General features: G+C 48.1%; 1 protein-coding gene and 1 pseudogene across 5 annotated transcripts in view; both read left to right on the forward strand.

The window, feature by feature from the left end:
- PIGZ (phosphatidylinositol glycan anchor biosynthesis class Z) overlaps positions 1-17,327 on the forward strand; it is a 21,559-nt gene extending 4,232 nt beyond the window's left edge. For 3 of the 5 annotated variants that reach the window (XM_035724240.1, XM_027587322.2, XM_027587320.2), the window contains 3 exons: positions 1,024-1,149; positions 11,311-11,526; positions 13,842-17,327. In XM_035724240.1, the coding sequence (XP_035580133.1) occupies positions 11,409-11,526; positions 13,842-15,409 (1,686 nt within the window). In that variant the 5' untranslated portion in view covers positions 1,024-1,149; positions 11,311-11,408 and the 3' untranslated portion in view covers positions 15,410-17,327. The remainder of the gene's footprint in view (positions 1-1,023; positions 1,150-11,310; positions 11,527-13,841) is intronic. The other 2 variants (XM_035724241.1, XM_035724244.1) reach the window with 1 other exon arrangement.
- Positions 4,305-5,734, forward strand: LOC118357258 (annotated as a pseudogene).
- Positions 17,328-18,828: the final 1,501 nt, after the last annotated feature.

Genomic DNA, 18,828 nt, shown 5'->3' on the forward strand with positions numbered 1-18,828 from the left:
AGAAACACAGGAGAAGGCAACACAGGAGGCTACCACCGGCACTATTGACTTCAAGAGCATGGTGCTGTGTTTTGCTAAGCGAGGATCCGGCAGCTGTGGCCCAAACCACCACAGCTGCCTGCCAGCACCCACGGAGCTGGGTGCGTTAGCATGGAACACTGCGGCAGAAAGCTTACCCGTTGGGGCGGATGCCTTCGGCTCAGGTCACGATCCCGGGGTCCCGGGATCAAGCCCTGAGTTGGGCTCCCTGCTCAGCGGGAAGCCTGCTTTCTCCTTCTGCCTGCCGCTCCCCCTGCTTGTGCTCTGTCTGTCAGATAAATAAATAAAGTCGAAAGAAAGGAAAAGAAAAAGAAAAGAAGGAAAGAAAAAGAAAGAAGAAAGAAGAAAGAAAGAAAGAAAGAAAGAAAAAGAAAGAAAGAAAGAAGAAAGAAGAGAGGAGAGAAAGAAAGGGAAAAGAAAGAAAGAAAGAAGAAAGAGAAAGAAAGAGAGAGAGAGAGAGAAAGAAAGAAGAAAGAGAAGAAAGAAAGAAAGAAAGAAAGAAAGAAAGAAAGAAAGAAAGATAAAGAAAGAAAGAAAGAAAGAAGAGGAGGGGAAAGAAGAAGAAGAAAGAAAACTTACCCATCGCCTTGACCTTACTTGCCAGAAGAAAACAGCAGGAGGAAGGGATGACTTTTACTTGCCTGCTGCTTCCCAGATATCTCCCATCTAATGACCAACTTCTCTGCTCCTTATTCCCACTTCCATCTCCGATCTTCTCTCTAGCATCATTTTTCTTCTGCCTAATATATATATTATTATCCTTTAGAAAATTATGAGGGTCTGCTTGTGAAGATCTTTCAGTTTTGGATTTGCCAGAAAATATCTTTTGTTTTGCCTCATTCTTAAAAACACTTTTGATGTGGAAGGTAGACTGCCAGTTATTTTCTTCATTTTCTTTTTTTCCCATGTGTGTATGTATGTATGTTCTTGTGGGAGGGAGGGTAACATGTGTCTGGGCCCTTTTACTCTTCCCTTTCCCCACAGGGTGGACGCAGTTGTGGGCTGGGGCCTGGGGCCCAGAAGGTCCAGAAGAAGGGTGACAAGGGGCCCTTCAACATGGAGGCACTGGATGAAATCAGAATGAGATGCGTGGTCAAGTTGGAAAAGCAGGTGAATGTGGGATGGTTTCACTGGTGTGACAGAGCTGGTGGACTGAAAAGTTTTGGAGAGCTGCAGGGACAAGCACAAGGGTAGTCTGCGCTTCTCAGAGCCATGGCCCAGCGCACCCACTGCCCAGGAGGCCTAAGCAGGGCCCAGGTGTCCCCCTGCTGCCAATGCAGAGTTATTTTCTTTTAGCATAGGCATGTCCTCATCCTTGAAGGCTTATTGCCTAGACCTACCTCTGGTACCAAATGACCACACTTCAGTATGGGAAAGAGAAGCCAGCAGAAAAGGAATTTATACAGGGACTGAAAATCATCAGGTGCATTGGAAGAATGGGTTGTAGCTTGGGCCTCCAGAAAGACTCTCCGAACACCCAGGAGTAACTGACTAGAGGAGTCCCCATTTGTGTGACACTCAGGCAGGTGTAAAGGCTCCCTTGGAACTCAGTCAAATTTGGTTGCTGAGAATCAGGACACCACCGTAACCGCAGTTGTGTCTCTGTCCCCCACAGCTGGGGACAAACATTGGAAAGCTGCTGCAGGAAAAAACTCCATGTCTCCATAACCTTTGCCCAGAGAAGACAATGCCAACTGCAGAAATATGGCCTGTCTCACATCTGCTTTCGCAATTCTTTTTTTTTTAAGATTTTATTTATTTATTAGAGAGAGAGTGAGTGAACAAGCATGAGTGGTGGGGAGGGGCAGAGGGAGAGGGAGAAGCAGGCTCCACAGGGAGCTCAACAACAGGGGACTCGATCCCAGGACCTGGGATCATGACCTGAGCCAAATGCAGACGCTTAACCCCACTTAACCGACTGAGCCACCCAAGCACCCCTGCTTTCTCAATTCTTAAAACCTAATTTGCATAACCCAACTTCAAGGGGATCTACAAAAGGTAGCTTTTTGTTTCCCAGCCTCTTATAGTGTAGGAAGGAATTGTGGAAGGGCTCCCTGTTGTCAAATGGCATGCAAGGTAGGAGCCTGAAGTGGCCATTGGGGTTTGACAATTGGAAAAGCAAGGAGGCTCTTGAGGCGACTGTGTTGGCACAGTGGAGGTGGGCAAAGCCAGACTGTATCAGGTTGAACGGCCAACAAGATGTGAGGAGCGAATTCGGTGAACGTGGATGGTTTAAGGAATCCTGTGCAGGGCAATGGAGAGAGGGATAGTGGATAGAGGGCACTTCAGCTTCAGAGAGAGTTTTGGTTGGTTGTTTTTCTAGGAATGGTAGAGAATCAGACATGTTTATGATGAAGGGAAGGTGCCAACTGCAGAGAACAGAGGGAGCAAGGAGATACAGAACGGATGGAGAGATTGTGGCTCATGGGAGGGGATGCTTATAATGTAAGGAAAGATGCTCCTGATATTTTGCTAAGTGACAAAAGCATATAAAACAAACATTGTGTGGTTCCTTCCCTGCTTAAAAGTCTATTAGATACACTAAAAATTCTCACCGAATTGTCAAACAGCCCTTCTAGAGACCAAATTCGATTCCAGGGGTGCAAGCCACACCCCTGAGATGGAGCAGCCCAGCCAATGGCGTGGGCGTGGGCAGAGCGTGTGGGACCCTAGAGGGGCGGGATAAGAGAGGGCTCGGCTGGGATGGCGGAAAGCAGACCTACACTCTTGTAGGCTGTATGGCCGCAGGCTGGCTTCTTCCAGAGGCCTCATGTTCAAGTCATTGTCCCAAAGGTTCCACGGTCGCCCACCCTCCCATGCACTGAGGAGCAGCCTTCAGCAGTTCTAGAACCAGCTTCCGAGGCCTAGACGTAGCATCTTCCCATCCCATCTACCCTCAATAATTGTGGAGACACCCAAACTCCCCATAGTAGTTTGGGGCACATCCTGAAAAAGCACTGATGTGATTGCAGCACGGTCCCCTCACGTTTCCTGTTATCCCCTCAAATAATGACCACAAGATTCTCTGACCAAGGCTGACTCCTAAGTGTGTGACTTCCCTTGAAAATAAGCCTGACATGGTTTAAACTAACTTAGCTTTTCACAACCCCCATCTTATCTCTCAGCATGGTTATTTCTTATGCCAACCCTCTCTCTGTATATAAATATAAATAATTCATATATAATCTATCTGGTATTATTACTGTATATGCATCCCAAGTCTGGGACCCATTTCTAATCATTATTGGCCCCAGGCTTGGGGTTTTTTTTTTTTCTTGTGGGGGAGGTGGTACTTAATCATGTGAATTCAGGCTGAAGAGCTATATTGAGGGTAGGCTCATGGGTACACATTCTCAGGGGAGAACCTGTGCCCTCCCTAATCTGATTAGCATTAGATTCCAAGAAAGGCAGTTTTTCTTGAAGTCCTCTGTATTATTTATATAAAATATAAATTATATTATATTATTATAAATAATATATAATATATTTCTTGAAGTCCTCTATTATTTATATAAATATAAATTACATTTATTATAAATTATATATTATAAATATAAATTATATTATATATATTATATATAATATATATTATATATTGATTATATAAAAGCAATTATAATATAATAATATGTGAGCTGAGCAAAAGGTAAGGAATGCTAAGGCACCAGAGTAGGGGCCAAGAGAGGTATGCAGAGCCTTGAAGCCAGATTTGGACTAAGGACACATGCAAAACTGAGTGCACATGAGCATGGGTTTTTGTGATCTCTCAAGATTGGCAGGACAAAAGATAAATCCTGAAGCCCACTCGAGAGAGAGGCCTAACAGGAGACTCTCTCAAAGCTGGGACTCCAGAGGACTGCATTCTCAATATAAAGGGGACCTAGAAATAAACTATTCCATCCCCAGAGGACTGTAAGGAAAACTGTCTTCTTGGATCCTGAGGCTAATTGAATCAGGGTGCAGGTGGGGGAATCTCTGTTCTGAGATTGTAACCACCAGCCTGCCGTCCCTATAGATTTTAGCCTGAATTCACATGATTGGGCACCACCTTCCCTAAAAGAAAACAAAAACAAAAACCTGGAGCCAATAATATGACCAAAATTGGTCCCAGATTTTGATGCCCCCAGGTACCTGCAAGTGTAAATCCTTTTCAGTGGAATTCAGAAATTTGCCCTCATCCCTGGCCTCAGATAATTCCCACAGGTTATGTCCAAGGAATAAATAAAATAAAATAATTTGGTAAACATAGAAGTAAACAGGGCATGATGAGTGAGAACCAGCAAAAACAAGACAGCAGATTCAGACCTAAAAAGCTTTAGATGTTGGAATTATCAGATATGGTATATCAAATAAGTATGCTTAATGTAATATAAAAATAAAAGAGGCTTAGGGGCACCTGGGTGGCTCAGTCTCTGAGCGCCTGCCTTCAGCTCAGGTCATGATCCCTGGGTCCTGGGATCAAGCCCTGCATTGGGTTCCCTGCTCAGCGGGAAGCCTGCTTCTCCCTCTCCCTCTCCCACCCCCCCTGCTTGTGTTCCTGCTCTCACTGTATCTCTCTCTGTCAAATAAATAAATAAAATCTTAAAAAAATAATAAAAATAAAAAAATAAAAGAGGCTTGAAAATATGACAAAAGAGCAACAAATGTGGAAAAAAATCAAACAACTCATAGGAAAGAAAAATATAAAATTGAAATGTAAAACTCAATAGGTTTTAAAAAAAAGATTTTATTTATTTGAGAGAACAGAGAGCATGCACGAGTTGGGGGGAGGAGATGAGGGGGAGGGAGAAGCAGGCTCCCATCTGAGTAGGGAGCCTGATGCAGGACTCGATCCCAGGACCCTGAGATTGTGACCTGAGCTGAAGGCAGATGCTTAACAGACTGAGCCACCCAGGCGCCCCTCAATAGACAGGTTTAACAGCTGGCTAACTGCAGCTGAAAGGAGGATTAGGGATGTGGAAGATAGAACAGAAGAAATTAGTTGAAATATACCCAGACAGACAAAGACATAGAAAATATAAAGTAAAAGTTAAAATGACACGGAAGATAGACCAACAAGGTCTACCATACATTTAATCATACTTCCAGAGGGAGAATAAATAAAAAAGAGAGAAGAGGTAATATTTGAAAAAAAACAATGGAAGATTACTTTCTATAGATGGAAAAGGACCCTTATCCACATAGTCAGGGAGCCAAAAAGTTTCCAATTATGCTGAAAAGAAATGGACACCCCAAATCATAACATGGTGAAAGCAGAGAACATAATGTCTTGAATATTAGAGTACTGGCCACCACCGGCAGCACTGAGGTGCCCCGTCCCTGGATGAACTGCTGTCGAAGAGCGATGCCAAGAAGACCGAGGTGGAGCTGAAGGAGGAAGATGATGAGGAGCTAGATGAGATCCTGTTGGAGAGACTGTGGGGACCAACAGAGATCTTCCCAGAGAGGGTCCCGTCTGGGGCTGGAGCCGCTTTTGATCTCCGTCTTTGTGGCTCAAAGACCACCGAGATTTCCCAGGGCAGCCTTGTGGATTGGGACCACCTCCTTCATGATCCCGTTCTCCCTGTTGTCCTTGCGACTGAGAAGTTGCAAATGGAGCGACAGCTGCAGCAACGGCAGATACTTCGTAGTGCATGACATAGGGTTCTCAGGAGGCATGCCAGGGGCTACACCTTCACTTCCTGGAAAGATCTAGATTGTTACTCTACAACTTGTCTTGGTGGGACAAGTTTGAAAATTCAACAGTGTTGGAACTGCTGATTATTTGGATTTTTTTTTTTTTAACTTTGGCACATTGATCTATGGACACCTGCTGTGGAGCATTCTCCCCAGTGTCTCACAGAGATCCCCCACCTTGCAGCTGTGCCCTCCACGCTGTCCCATTTCTGCTGTCCTCACTCTGATACCAGAGTGCAGCAATGCCGACGGTTCCTCCAGCTCTGGCCATCCCACCCTTTCACTAAGTAACTCGTGATGGGAGGGTCGCCTCACTGTCCCATTGTGGCATGGGAACTGATGCGTGTTGATCAAAAAAATTAAATTCTTCAACCATAAAGCATTAGTCAAAGAAGAAATTACAGTGGAATTTTTACCAACTAGGGTCCTTGGGTTCTCCCAGCAATAGAAATTTACTAGAGTCAAGTTTACCAGAGGCAAAAGGAAGTTCCAGGCAAGGTTTTTATGGGGGTTTATGGGAGACAGCACAAAGGAAAGTGTTTTTCATGCCAGCCCTCCAAACAAAAGCAGGGGAAAGTTTTTAAAGAGATTGTGGCAGGAAAGGAGTGACGTCTGAGTATGCAGGGTGGAGAGAGACAGGAAGCCATGTGCGCGGACGCAACGGACGAGACATGCTTCCTTATGCTTTGCATGTCTCATTAGTATGTGAAATCTGTACCCCCGGGTGTGGTTTTTAGTATTATAACGAGGGGAAAGGTCAGTGATAGGCTAGCGCTGGGGTGCATCCTGGCGCAGACTAGTTTGAACCCTTCCTTTGGTAGGCATCCTGCTTCTGCATTCCTGCAAGATAGTCAAGAGGCATAGGGCTTCAGCTATCAAGGAACAGTGGATTTTCTAGTCAGGATGGAGGGGACTCCAGTCCAGTCCCTGCTCTGTCCCAGAATTAGAAAAGACTTATAACCAAAGGTGATGAAAATGTGAAAAGCTTATGTAGCATAACTTGTGGGATGCAGTTAATACAGTATTTAAAGGGATAAAGAAGATGTGGTATATATATATATATATATACACAAAAAAATGTATTATCTTAAATATGAAGGGGTTCAAAAGTTAATGAGCTCAAAATTCATGAGCTAAGTGTCCATATCAAAATGTTTGAAATAAAACAGCAAAATAATACTCCAAAAAAAGTAAATGGAAGGAAAAAATACAGCTAAGAAAAATTAATTAAAAGGAGATGAACAAAGCCAGAAGTCAATTTTTCTTTTTTCTTTTTTTTCCTTTTAAGATTTTGTTTATTTATTTGACAGAGAGAGCACAAGCAGGGGGAGCTGCAGGCAGAGGCAGAGGGAGAAGCAGGCTCCCCGCTGGGCAGGGAGCCTGACAAGGGACTTGATCCCAGGACCCTGGGATCATGACTTGAGGCGAAGGCAGCCGCTTAACTGACTGAGCCACCCGGGTGCCCGCAATTTTTCAAAAAGATGCATAAAGTTGACAAAATGCTGGTGAAAAGGATCAAGAAACAAAAAGAAAGCATAAGAAACCAACATTATAGGAATAGAAATGAGTTAAGAATACAAGCCACAATTTGGAAAAGGATATTTGTCATGCAGGTAATATAAAGAATATATAAAGAATTCCTACACAGAGTAAGAAAAATGGCCAGAAGGAATCCCACGGAAGAAACAAAAATGTTCCACAAGCATTTGAAAAGGTGTTTGACCACATAAGTGATCAGGGAAATGCATGTAAATATCCCCAAGATTCACAAAATCAAATGTTAGAGAATCCCAAGCATAAATCAGCATATGAAGCAGTGGACACTGTAATATCTGCTGGTTGGCAGGACCTTTGGAAAACTGTTGGGCATTGTTTAATGAAGTTAAGATTATGCATGCCCAAGACTCAGGGATTCCATTTCTAGGTATGTAGTTCAGAGAACTCTTGTATAAGAATGTTACAGTAGCATTCTTAGGAATAGAAAAATTTGTCAACACCTGGAGATGCTCTAGTAGATAAACAACAGTCAGAACGATAAATAAATTTTAGTATATTCATCCAGGGGAATACCGCAGAGCAATGAAGAGGGACTGCAGCTGCAGGGAACAGCATGAATACCATCACCAGAATCTTGAATAAAAGACACGAGTCACTGATAGGTTACATGAAGAATTATCCCATTGATCTAAAATTCAAACACAGGGGCGCCTGGGTGGCTCAGTTGGTTAAGCATCTGCCTTCGGCTCAGATCATGATCTCAGGGTCCTGGGATCGAGTCCCACATCGGGCTCCCTGCTCAGCGAGGAGTCTGCTTCTCCCTCTCCCTCTACAGCTCCCCCTGCTTGTGCTCTCTTGCTCTCTCTCTCTGTCAAATAAATAAATAAAATCTTAAAAAAATAAAAAATAAATAAAATTCAAACACAGAAGGGTGCCTGGGTGGCACAGTCGGTTAAGCGTTGGACTCTTGGTTTCAGCTCAGCTTGTGATCTTGGGTCATGAGATTGAGCCCCACGTCAGGCTCCACACTCAGTGTGGAGTCTTCTTGAGACACTCTCCCTCTACCCCTCCCCCCACTCTCTCTCTCTCTCAAATAAATAAATAAATCTTTTACAAAAATAAATAATAAAATTCAGACACAGTTATAAACCCTGAATTATCTAGAGTGTGATGGTCAGGTTTTTTTTGTCAACTTGACTAAGCGATAGTCCCCAGTTAATCAAACTTAATCTAAATGTTGCTGTGAAGGTATTTTGTAGATGCAATGCAAGTCCACAATCAGTTGACTTTATTTTTTTTTAAAGATTTTATTTATTTACTTATTTGAGAGAGATAGCAACAGAGAGCATGAGCGGGGAGGGGAGGGAGAAGCAGACTCTCCTTGAGGAAGGAGCCCAACGCGGGGCTTGATCCCAGGACGCTGGGATCATGACCTGAGCTGAAGGCAGATGCTTAACCAACTGAGCCACTCAGGTGCCCCTCAGCTGACTTTAAATAAGGGAGGTTATTCTAGATAATCTGGGTAGACCTGATAGAATCGGTTGAAAGGACTTTAGAACGAACCAAGATGTTCCCGAATAAGAAACTTCCCTCTGTGGACTGCAGCTTCATCTCCAGCCCCAGAGTGGCCTGCCCTCCCTAATGCCCTATAGATTTCAGATTTGCCTACCGAGCCCCCCAAATGCATAAGCCAGTTCCTTGCAATAAATCTTAATGTATATCTCCTATGGTTTGGTTTCTCTTTCTCTGGCTGAACCCTGACTAATACAGACTTTATAACTGTAAGTGGTTCTAGAGGAACAGAATCTCATGAGTTTTCTGAATGGAGGTTCTGGGTTTTCTGGAATTGGTTTTCTAGACTGATTAGATTTAAAGGCACTATTTCGAGTGGTGAAGAGAGCACTGGTAGTCCATGGAGTGATGTGGCATTTGAGATACCCCAGGCAAGGTTTTTGGTGACCATGTATATGATGCCTTTGCTGGGCTTCAAATTCCCAGCGCAAGGTCCTCATAAAATGACCTGTGTGTGCCCCGAAAGAGACCCTTCTCTCTTGTTACTTGCAGGGCTGAAATTGCTGGAAACCAAACTCAATCTCATTGTGTAAGCTGCTAAATTACAATGCATTTTGAATCCCAGCCTGGAAGGAAAGTTAAAGTGAGGGCATGTGAGTGGGCGCAGAGGTGCAAGCCCCTGACTCTCAGGGTCCCCAACAGACCGGTTCAGCCACTCACTGCTGACAAAGTCCAAAGGCAGAGAGACAAGTGGTGGTGAAACAGGAAAGGAATTTATTTCAGGGAGGCCAACACCGGGAAGACATGGGACTATGCAGGTGGGCAGGAAAGGTCAGGTCGGCCATTGTCTTGGGGTCAGTCCCATGGGGCTTGCTGGCTCAGGGCAGTCCTAATTGCTTGAAGGGGTAAGTTTGGTTCCCCTCAGGGGATGCTTTGCCTGCAGGGTCTTTTGCCTGAATTAAGAGGTAAGCTGGAAAGAAGAATTTAATCAGTGATCAAGTACAGACTAAGGCCAAAATGGAGGAAATTGAAGTCCTCTTTCAGGCATTCCTTAGGGAGGAATGGGATCCTTGCTTGCATCCCAGCACCAAGTGTAGCCTCATCTTATCTCCCTAAAAGTCAGGATATTCCTTCACTGGCTCTGGAAAAAAGAATCTGTATAATTCAGTCCAAAAGCTCGAGGAGAGACTGCAAAAGTTATCTTTCAAACTTCTTGAGGTATTAGTATCAAGATGGCTCCTTGTCAGCATCTGCTGGATTCCTGTCATGTTGCTTCACTCTCTCTCATCTCCTCTGCTATGACATATTCCACCTGAGAACAACGGCTGTTTAAGGTCAGTCTTTAAAATATCAAAGTCAGGAAACAGTCACCATATGTATTCTTGGAGGAGAGTCAAACTTGTTTTTCTGTTCACCAGAGATGATACGAGGGTGTTGATATCTGGGATATAGGTCCGTCATGCAATGGGCTCCGATTCCTACTGATCTTTGAGTCTGGGGGGGGGGGGGGGCGGTTAAGAATCCCCATGATGAAGAAGTGTCTTCGTGTGCTCAGGCTGCTATCACAGAATATCACAGACTGGGTGGCTTATTTCTCAGAGATCTGAAGCTGGAAGTCCAAGATAAGGTGCCGGCATGGTGAGGGCCCTCTTCCTGGCACAGAGCCAATACCTTCCCACTCTGTCCTCACAGGATGGGAGGGATGAGGGAGTTCTGTGGGGCCTTTTTTATAAGAACACTAATCCCATTCATGAGGGCTCCACCCAGAAAGTCTCCCTCCCAAAGGCCTCCCCTTTCTCACACCATCACATCCGTCATTAAGATTTCAACATCTTAATGGGATGGGGTACACACGTTCTGACCATAGCAGTAATTTCTCATCACCTTCCAAAGGTAAATTTCAGGGTGTGTGAAGGTTGGAGGGAGTGACTGGAGACAGTGGGGTCAAATGTAGTTTATTTTTGCGGGGAAATGGATGGAATGCATTGAGGTCCCAAATTTTCAGAAGTGCAAGAGACAGGCTGCCATGCTTGCCTGTGGACAGGAGCTGGTGAACAGGATGGGGCTGTGAGACCTGTATTTGGAGGCCATCCTAAATCCTATTTGCAGATGTCATATTTAGACACTAGCAAATACGTTAGCAAGTAACTAGGTCACTCAACAGAGGCCTCAGTTTCCCTATATGTAAGATGGAGATAGTAAAGGACTCCTGGGTGGCTCAGTCGGTTAAGCATCTGCCTTTGACTCAGGTGATAATCCCAGGGTCCTGGGATCAAGTCCCGCATCGAGCCTGCTTCTCCCTCTGCCTGCTGCTCCCCCCTGCTTGTGCTCTCTCTCTCTCTCTCTCTTTCTGTTTCTCTCTGTCTTTCTGACAAACAAGTAAATAAAATCTTTTTAAAAAATGGCGATAGTAAGACCCACGGCCCCAGAATGTAGAAAGGATGAAATGAGATACACACATGAAGTTCTGCTACGTAGTGGGCACTTATAAATAGCAGCTCTTATTGTATGTAGAGTTTTGAGTTTGTTCAGACAACTGAACATATTATGATTCATCTTATAACAACTAACAAATGCTGTCCTCAGCAGATGCAGGTCCGTGGAACCAGAACAGCATCTGTAGCGGACTGATAAGCCATTCTAGGCTCTTGGCGTGGGGTCTTGGCTAGCAGTTTGATCTGAAGATGGCACTCCGGGCGCTGTGGGGCAGCCTCAGCCTGCTCCGCCTGGTGTGGTGCCTCCTGCCACAGACAGGCTACGTGCACCCAGATGAGTTCTTCCAATCACCTGAGGTCATGGCAGGTAAATTCCCTACGTGCGGTTAAGTTAAGCTGCAGCAAAGTCTGGACTGTTGCTGTTTGAATGTTCAGGGGGAGGGAGAAACTATGTCTGTGTGACTGAGCAGTAAATCCATGTGCCTCTCTGGAATAAGAACTTGGGAGGGGGATTTCACATCTCCTTCCTGACCGGTGACAATGACCTTCTGGATGATACTAATGAAATGCCAGCCTCTTTGATGTTTTCCTGCTTGGACCAACAGTACAAGTTATTCATAGTGAAAGCTGTTTCGGACTACTCAGTGGAGAGATTTTAGAGTTGGGCTTCCTGGGTGCTTGGGAAGCTTACACAGGGCTGTGGTCTGAGATACTGAAACTTTTCTTCTCTAGGTTCATCTGAAGGGTAAGGGAATCCAGGCCTGGAAAGCTCACTTGTTAGAATTTATCTGCAGAGGGGTGTAGGATACATCATGAGAATGATTGCCAGGGACTGTGAGGTTTTCAGATGCCGTGGGCACATGGCTTCCTCCTCATGGTTCAAAATGGCTGCTTGAGCTCCAGCCATCAAGTCTAAAATGAAGTCTTTCCAGCCACTGGAGAGGAGATGGGCATGCCTGCTCTCTTTAAGGGCATATATATTTTTTTTAAGATTTATTTTTAAGTAATCTCTGTACCCAACATAGGGCTCAAACTTACAACCCCAAGATCAAGAGTCACGTGCTCCTCCGACTGAGCAAGCCAGACACCTCTTTAAGGGCATATTTTAAATGTCACATATTTTTTGCTCATTTCCATCCTGATGGTCAGAATGTATTACGTGAACACACCTAGCTGTGAAGGAAGCTGAAAAATAGTCTTTATATCTGACCAGATGCCCAGCTAAAGAGACTAAGGAAGGAAGGAAGCAATGGATATTGAGGAGACATGCAGCTGGCCCTGCCATAGGGCTCACAGCTGGATTTGTTTCTTCAGGTGAAAGGTCCAGTCTTTGCCACAGTTTTTTTAACCTGAGCCAGTAAAAAAAAAAAAAAAAAAAAAAAAGCCAGCTTGATCTGACCTTGATTTTGTTTCCCTTTAACCTTCCTTTTTTTAAGGTATTTATTTATTTATTATTTATTTATTTTAGCCACAGGGGGCAGAGGGAGAGAGAGAATTTCAAGCAGACTACCCGCTGAGCTTGGAGCCTCAAGCAGGGCTGGATCTCAGGACCCTGAGATCATGACTTGAACCCAAATCAAGAGTCATATGCTTAACCGACTAAGGCACCCAGGAGCCGCTGCCTTTCACATTCTGACATGGAAAGAGAAGACAGCAAAGAGGCTGTAGGAATAAATAGAAGTCAAGAGCCCCAAACAGCCAGCAATGTTATCAAGCCTGAGATATGGGGCTTGGAGCTGAGATGCAGAAATTAAGAGCTGGGTTTGCTCACCCCCACCCCTCAGAGCTCTGAGACACTGCGGGACAGGGGCCCAGACCAGCCCCAGGAAGCCAAGCAGGTTTTTAATTACATGAGTACTGCTTGAATATGTTCTTCTAAACATCTTAAGTATCACAGACAACACCAAAGTCTCTTCTGACCGTAACCGTAATCGCTCGTTCCCCTCCCCGGTCTCACGCGCCTGTCGTGAATAACAACCATCATCACAGGGATGGGTTTTTGACTCTGACTTTGGAGGCTTTAGCACTCCACGGAGAGGACTGGAGCCTCCCCCTGCCCCTCCCCCCACACACCTTGCCCAGGGCACACAGTCCCCTCACTTCCCAGGCGTGCTTCCCCTGGGCCCCCTCTACAGGGAGACCTTGGAAGGGCTGAGCTCTCCTATATTCATTTCTATTGCTGCCTAACAAATCAGAGGTCAGGTATGCGCTCTCTGCTCAGGGTGTCACAGGGTTGAAATCAAGGTCTGGGCTGTGCTGAGTACTTGTCCGGAAGCTGTAGGGGAGAACCTGTTCAAAGCTCATTCTCGTCTGTTGGACAGATTCGGTTTATTGCTGCTGTGGACCTAGAGGCCACTCACGTTCCTTGCCAGGGGTCCCTCCACCTTTGAGCCAGCAACATGCATCAAGTCCTCATGGTTTGAATCTCTGACGTCCTCTTCTGCCACCAGCTGAAAAAATTCTCCGCTTTTAAAGGGCTCGTGTGGTTACATCAGGCCCACACTGGTTTACCCCCTATCTAATGGTCGCTGTCCTCTGCCACATAACCTAAGCACCGGAGTAAAACCCATCGTCTCCAGAGTCCCGGGGATTGTGCGGGGCACATTCACGAGGGGGTGGGAGCATCTTGGGGCCGTATCCCCTGCGCTTGGACCTGGCTCACCTCTGCTTCTCTGTCCGCAGAGGACATCCTGGGCATCGAAGCTGCACGGCCTTGGGAATTCCACCCCAGCAGCTCCTGCCGCACGGTGCTCTTCCCACTGCTGACCTCCGGCTCCACCTTCTGGCTGCTCAGGCTCTGGGAACAGTGGGGACCGTGGCCGGGCCCAGTGAGTGGCTACGTGCTGCTGGTGGGGCCCCGACTCCTCCTCACTGCCCTCTCCTTCGCCCTGGACTTGGCCGTGTACCGCCTGGCCCCGCTGTGGGGGGCAGAGCGCTGGAACGCCCTGGTCCTGCTGTCTGGCTCCTACGTCACCCTGGTCTTCTACACGAGGACCTTCTCCAACGCCATCGAGGGACTGCTCTTCGCCGGGCTGCTGGTGCTGGTGTCCCCCCGGTTAGCTTGGAGCCCCACACGCAGGAAGCCTGCTCCGGGCCCGTGGGCACACAGCTGGCTTCTTGGGGGCATCGTGGCTGCTGGCTTCTTCAACCGGCCCACGTTTCTGGCCTTTGCTCTGGTCCCACTCTTCCTCTGGAGCACCTGTGGGGCCGCAGACCCTGGCTTCAGGTCGCTGGCGAAGGAAGCCCTGGCACTGCTCCCCGGGGCGAGCCTCGTGGCGGCGGTGTTTGTGGCTGTGGACAGCTGGTATTTCTCCAGTCCCTCTAGATCCAGTACCCTTGTTCTTACACCTGCCAACTTCTTGTACTACAACCTGGATCCTCAGAACCTGGCGAGGCACGGCACACATTTGCGGCTCACTCACCTGGCAGTCAATGGTTTCCTGCTCTTCGGGATGCTGCATGCCCGGGCCTTGCGTGCGGCATGGCAACAGCTGCAAGCCTGCCTCCAGGCCTTTGCACAAATGCGCTTCCGGAGGGCTCTGGGGGGCCGGAGCCTGCTGTCTGGCCCCGGGTCTCACCTCCTGCTCCTCTACTTCACGCCCCTGGCCCTGCTCTCTGCATTTAGCCACCAGGAGGCTCGGTTCCTGATCCCCCTCCTGGTCCCCCTCGTCCTGCTTTGTAGTCCACAGACCCAGCCTGTGCCCTGCAAGGGCTCCCTGGTCCTCTTCAATGTCCTGGGTGCCCTTTTCTTTGGCTGCCTGCATCAGGGGGGCCTAGTGCCCAGCCTGGGGCACCTGGAGCAGGTGGTTCATGCACCTGCGCCCCCCAGCCTACCCACCCACTACACACTCCTCTTCACCCACACCTACATGCCCCCCCGGCACCTTCTCCACCTCCCGGGCCTGGGCTCACCCGTGGAGGTGGTGGACATGGGCGGGACCGAGGACTGGGTCCTGTGCCGAGCCCTGAACAACTTCACCAGACAACCAGCCTGCCAGGTAGCTGGTGGGCCGTGGCTCTGCCGCCTTTTTGTGGTGACCCCTGGCACCGCCAGGCCTGCCATGGAGAAGTGCCACTTCCCTCTCAAGAGTGAGACACTCCTGTTTCCCCACTTGACCCTCGAAGACCCACCAGCCCTGTCCTCACTGCTGAGTGGGGCTTGGAGGGACCATCTCAGCCTCCACATCTTGGAACTAGGGGAGAAGCCTGACAATGTCACCAAAAAGCCGCCGCCCATGATTCAGCCATAGGTGAAGGCACCACTCCACCTTCTCTGTGGGTGGCTGGGCTGGAGCAGAGCCCTGGTTCTCTTCCTTTCCTTTCCCTTCCGGAATTCCCACTACTGCCTCCCCTGTGCATGGGCTTTGGCTGCTCTGCCTTCTGGGTAAGCTGGCACCCTTTTCCCCTTAAAGACCAAAGATCTGGCCAGGTCCCCAAAGAAGCTGGTGTAACCAGTGTCTGGTGAACAGCCTCATGTCTGTTCCCGCCCTATCCCTTCTAGCCACTGTGATGTTCTGGTATATAAGAGCACCTGGTTATGAAAAGAGAGAGATCTGCTAATGACATTTCTGAATGACCTCTCTCAAACCTTCCGGGATGCCTTACCTCTTGCTGTCATGATAACCCTCCGGCTTCCTGGGTCACCGGGAAGGAGGCAGTGTGGTGATGTAGAGAGAGCAGGCAGCTCTGACTGGAGAGACCTGAGGTCCAGTCCCTGGTCTGCCTGCCACTCCCTGGCTGTGTGATCTTAAGAAAGCCCCTTCCCCTCACCTAGCTTCAGTTCCCAATCTCTCCAGTGGATAAAAGCATCTAAGAGGTGTCTGCCAGCTAACACTGCGTCATGCCCTGGTCTGCAGCACATGTACCCTGGCTAAACAGGCATATCTGTCCCAAAGCTCCTTAAGCAGCATGGGTGTGGTACTCTGGTGCCTGTTAATCTCAGCGTTTGGTTATTACGAAAACAAGTAGTTCTGGAACTTTTCTCCCCATCCTCTTCTACGCCTGTCCCCGAGAGAGGCGGTGGGACCTTTCTGCATCTCACCCTTTAAGGGTCATTCTCTGGGACTGGGGAACCCAGATGTTCTCCCTCCTCAGCCTGCGCAAGTGGGAATGGAGAACAAACAATGCTGTTAGTAGCTGGCTGCACTTGAGAACTCTCTGGTGCCCCCAGAGACTGCTTCAATGCGATCTGGTCACTGTCTAAGCTCAAAGCCCTGGTCAGAAACCTCTTCACAGGATGGAGCGGAGCACCTGCTGCTCTAGTGAAAGCCATCACAGCCCCAGGCGCAGGGCTCCCCACATCTAGGGGCACCGCTGCCAATCCACTGGGAAGGTGAGGAGCCGCGGCGCTCGACCTGTCCTCACCCCCCTCCTCAAATCCCTCCCGCCTCCTGCGAATAAGCGGCACGCAGCCCACAGAAATCGGCGAGCTGGAAATCAGCGCAGAGCTGGAGACCAAACCAATACTAATGACCAAGCCTGAGCACTCTTCTAGTCCCGCCTTCTGCTGGCTGAGGTTTGGGTCAACTCGGAGCAACGGCGCCCAGTCGTGCTGCTCTGGGGCAGCTGCTCATCTAGGCACCACGCCCTCCTCGGGACTCCAGCCCCGAGCAAGAGCAGAGTCAGTGATATGCCCATCAGGGCTCAGCAGCCCACTCTCTGGGGGCAGAAAAGCCCCCATGTGTAGCATTGGCCGATTCCCGTGGCATAAATACTCCCACCTTGGCTGATTTCAAACTACCAAAATGATGCTACTGAACTCCAAGTTGGGAGGAGATGCCAAAGATCTGCTCTCAGGAGCCAGTAGATGTTGGCTCCAGCAAACTACTGGACATTTCCCTCTTTTAAATTCCGTAGTACCCATTCATGTCAATGCATTGCTCTTGTGGTTTATGTTTCTATGAACCTCTGATTTGTCTTCCTATCCCTAGAGCTTAGCATCATCTCTGGCACACAGTAAACACTTACTGTTTACTTTGCAGCCAAAGATGGCTTTTCTGCCCAAGTGCCATCTTGGAGACACCCCAGACTCTAGGGTCCCAAAACTTCTTGGGACTTTTGCCTCTTCTCTCCCCCAGTTGCATCCACAATCTCAGAATCCCCTGGAGGAATTCCAGGGACTTGGTTGTAGCAGTCCATGTAGATTGTTGGTCTGGCCTCTAATAAATTTGTCCATAAAGTGTTGATATCTAGGTCTGTGTAGTATCAAGGGGTGAATCAGAATTGCCCTGCAAGATAGCAGGGTAAGTTGCTTCCCTGCTTTGCTTTCTGGCAGAACTTAGAAAAGCTTGAAAAGCTTGCTGGGGAGATTGCCACTGGGGGTGGTGGGAAGAATTTGATGTTTCTCTTTAATAAGAGGGTAACTGGTGGGATGGCAAGCCAGTGGCTACAATCACTGGAGGCTTTTCCAGTGAAGCAGGAGGCGTCCAAATGACCTGTAGCTGGAGCAGAAAGGACCGTTTTCTCTCTCTGCTCCGACTCCCTCTAAAAAATGGAGGGAACTTAGTTCTTACACACTTCCTCCATGAGAAACAAACAATTGCCCCCTTCTCTTGCTTTCTCTCCTCTTACCAAAATGACCAATTTGTCCAGTAGTTTCATTGCTTCCGGCACTGCTTCCCTTTTTGTCCCTGCCCGTCTGGAGAAAAGACCTACCAGTGAGTGTGCTTACCTATGTTGAGGGTAGGGAGTCAGGCTGGGGACTGCTAATATTCTGCTGCTGAGATCTAGAGACAAATGAGTGGGGCTGAGACCAATGTGGCAGAAAGGCCATAGAAGGAACAAGCTCCTCAGGCTCCTCCCTGCCAGCCTCAAAGTAGAATCCAGAGCTGCCTGTGGTCTGGGAGGAGTATTTGTCCTTTGGTAGGATAGGAGGGTAGGATGCCAAACCAGAACTTTGGTCATTCGGAGTGGGACTTCGGGCCTTAGGATCAAACAGCAGCACCTCTGATGGGATATCAAATCAAAAGTGCGAACATTAGGAATGTTACTTGAGCTTCTCCATCCCCACAGGAGGTCTCTCTGGCCCTACCCAGCTCCTTCTCTGTAACTATCAGAAAGGTCAGAATATGGGGCGCCTGGGTGGCTCAGTCGTTAAGCGTCTGCCTTCGGCTCAGGTCATGATCCCAGGGTCCTGGGATCGAGCCCCACATCGGGCTTCCTGCTCAGCCGGGGAGCCTGCTTCTCCCTCTGCCTACTCTGCCTGCCACTCCTCCTGCTTGTGCTCGCTCTCAAATAAATAAAATCCTTAAAAAAAGAAAAGAAAGTGATTGTAAGGAGTGAGATAACCCACACGGAATGCAATTAGCAAGTACCAGCACAGAGTAAGCACTCCAAATGCGCTAACGAGTATTACCATGGGCCTACAGTCCCCAGGAACCCTAACCCATCTCGCTGGAGAAGTACCACACTCACACCCATTACTCGGCTCACACATTTAATCAGAGTATTTTGGCAGCCGTGTCTTTCCATCCATGCTCTCTCCCCTGGAAGTAGCGCGCTGCTCTATCAGTGCAGAGGCGGCATCACTGAACACGAGTTTTAGTCCCATGCGCACAGGGCAGACTCCTTCGGGCTGTGGTTCGGGTCATGGCTCTCTGTACGTGATGTATCAGGGCCCGGGCTTGGGGGGCTTTCTTCACGCCGTGCCCAGTCCGATCGCAGGGCTTCC

Source organism: Zalophus californianus, chromosome 1 (genome assembly GCF_009762305.2).
Source record: "Zalophus californianus isolate mZalCal1 chromosome 1, mZalCal1.pri.v2, whole genome shotgun sequence".
In the NCBI taxonomy this organism is placed as follows: Eukaryota; Metazoa; Chordata; class Mammalia; order Carnivora; family Otariidae; genus Zalophus; species Zalophus californianus.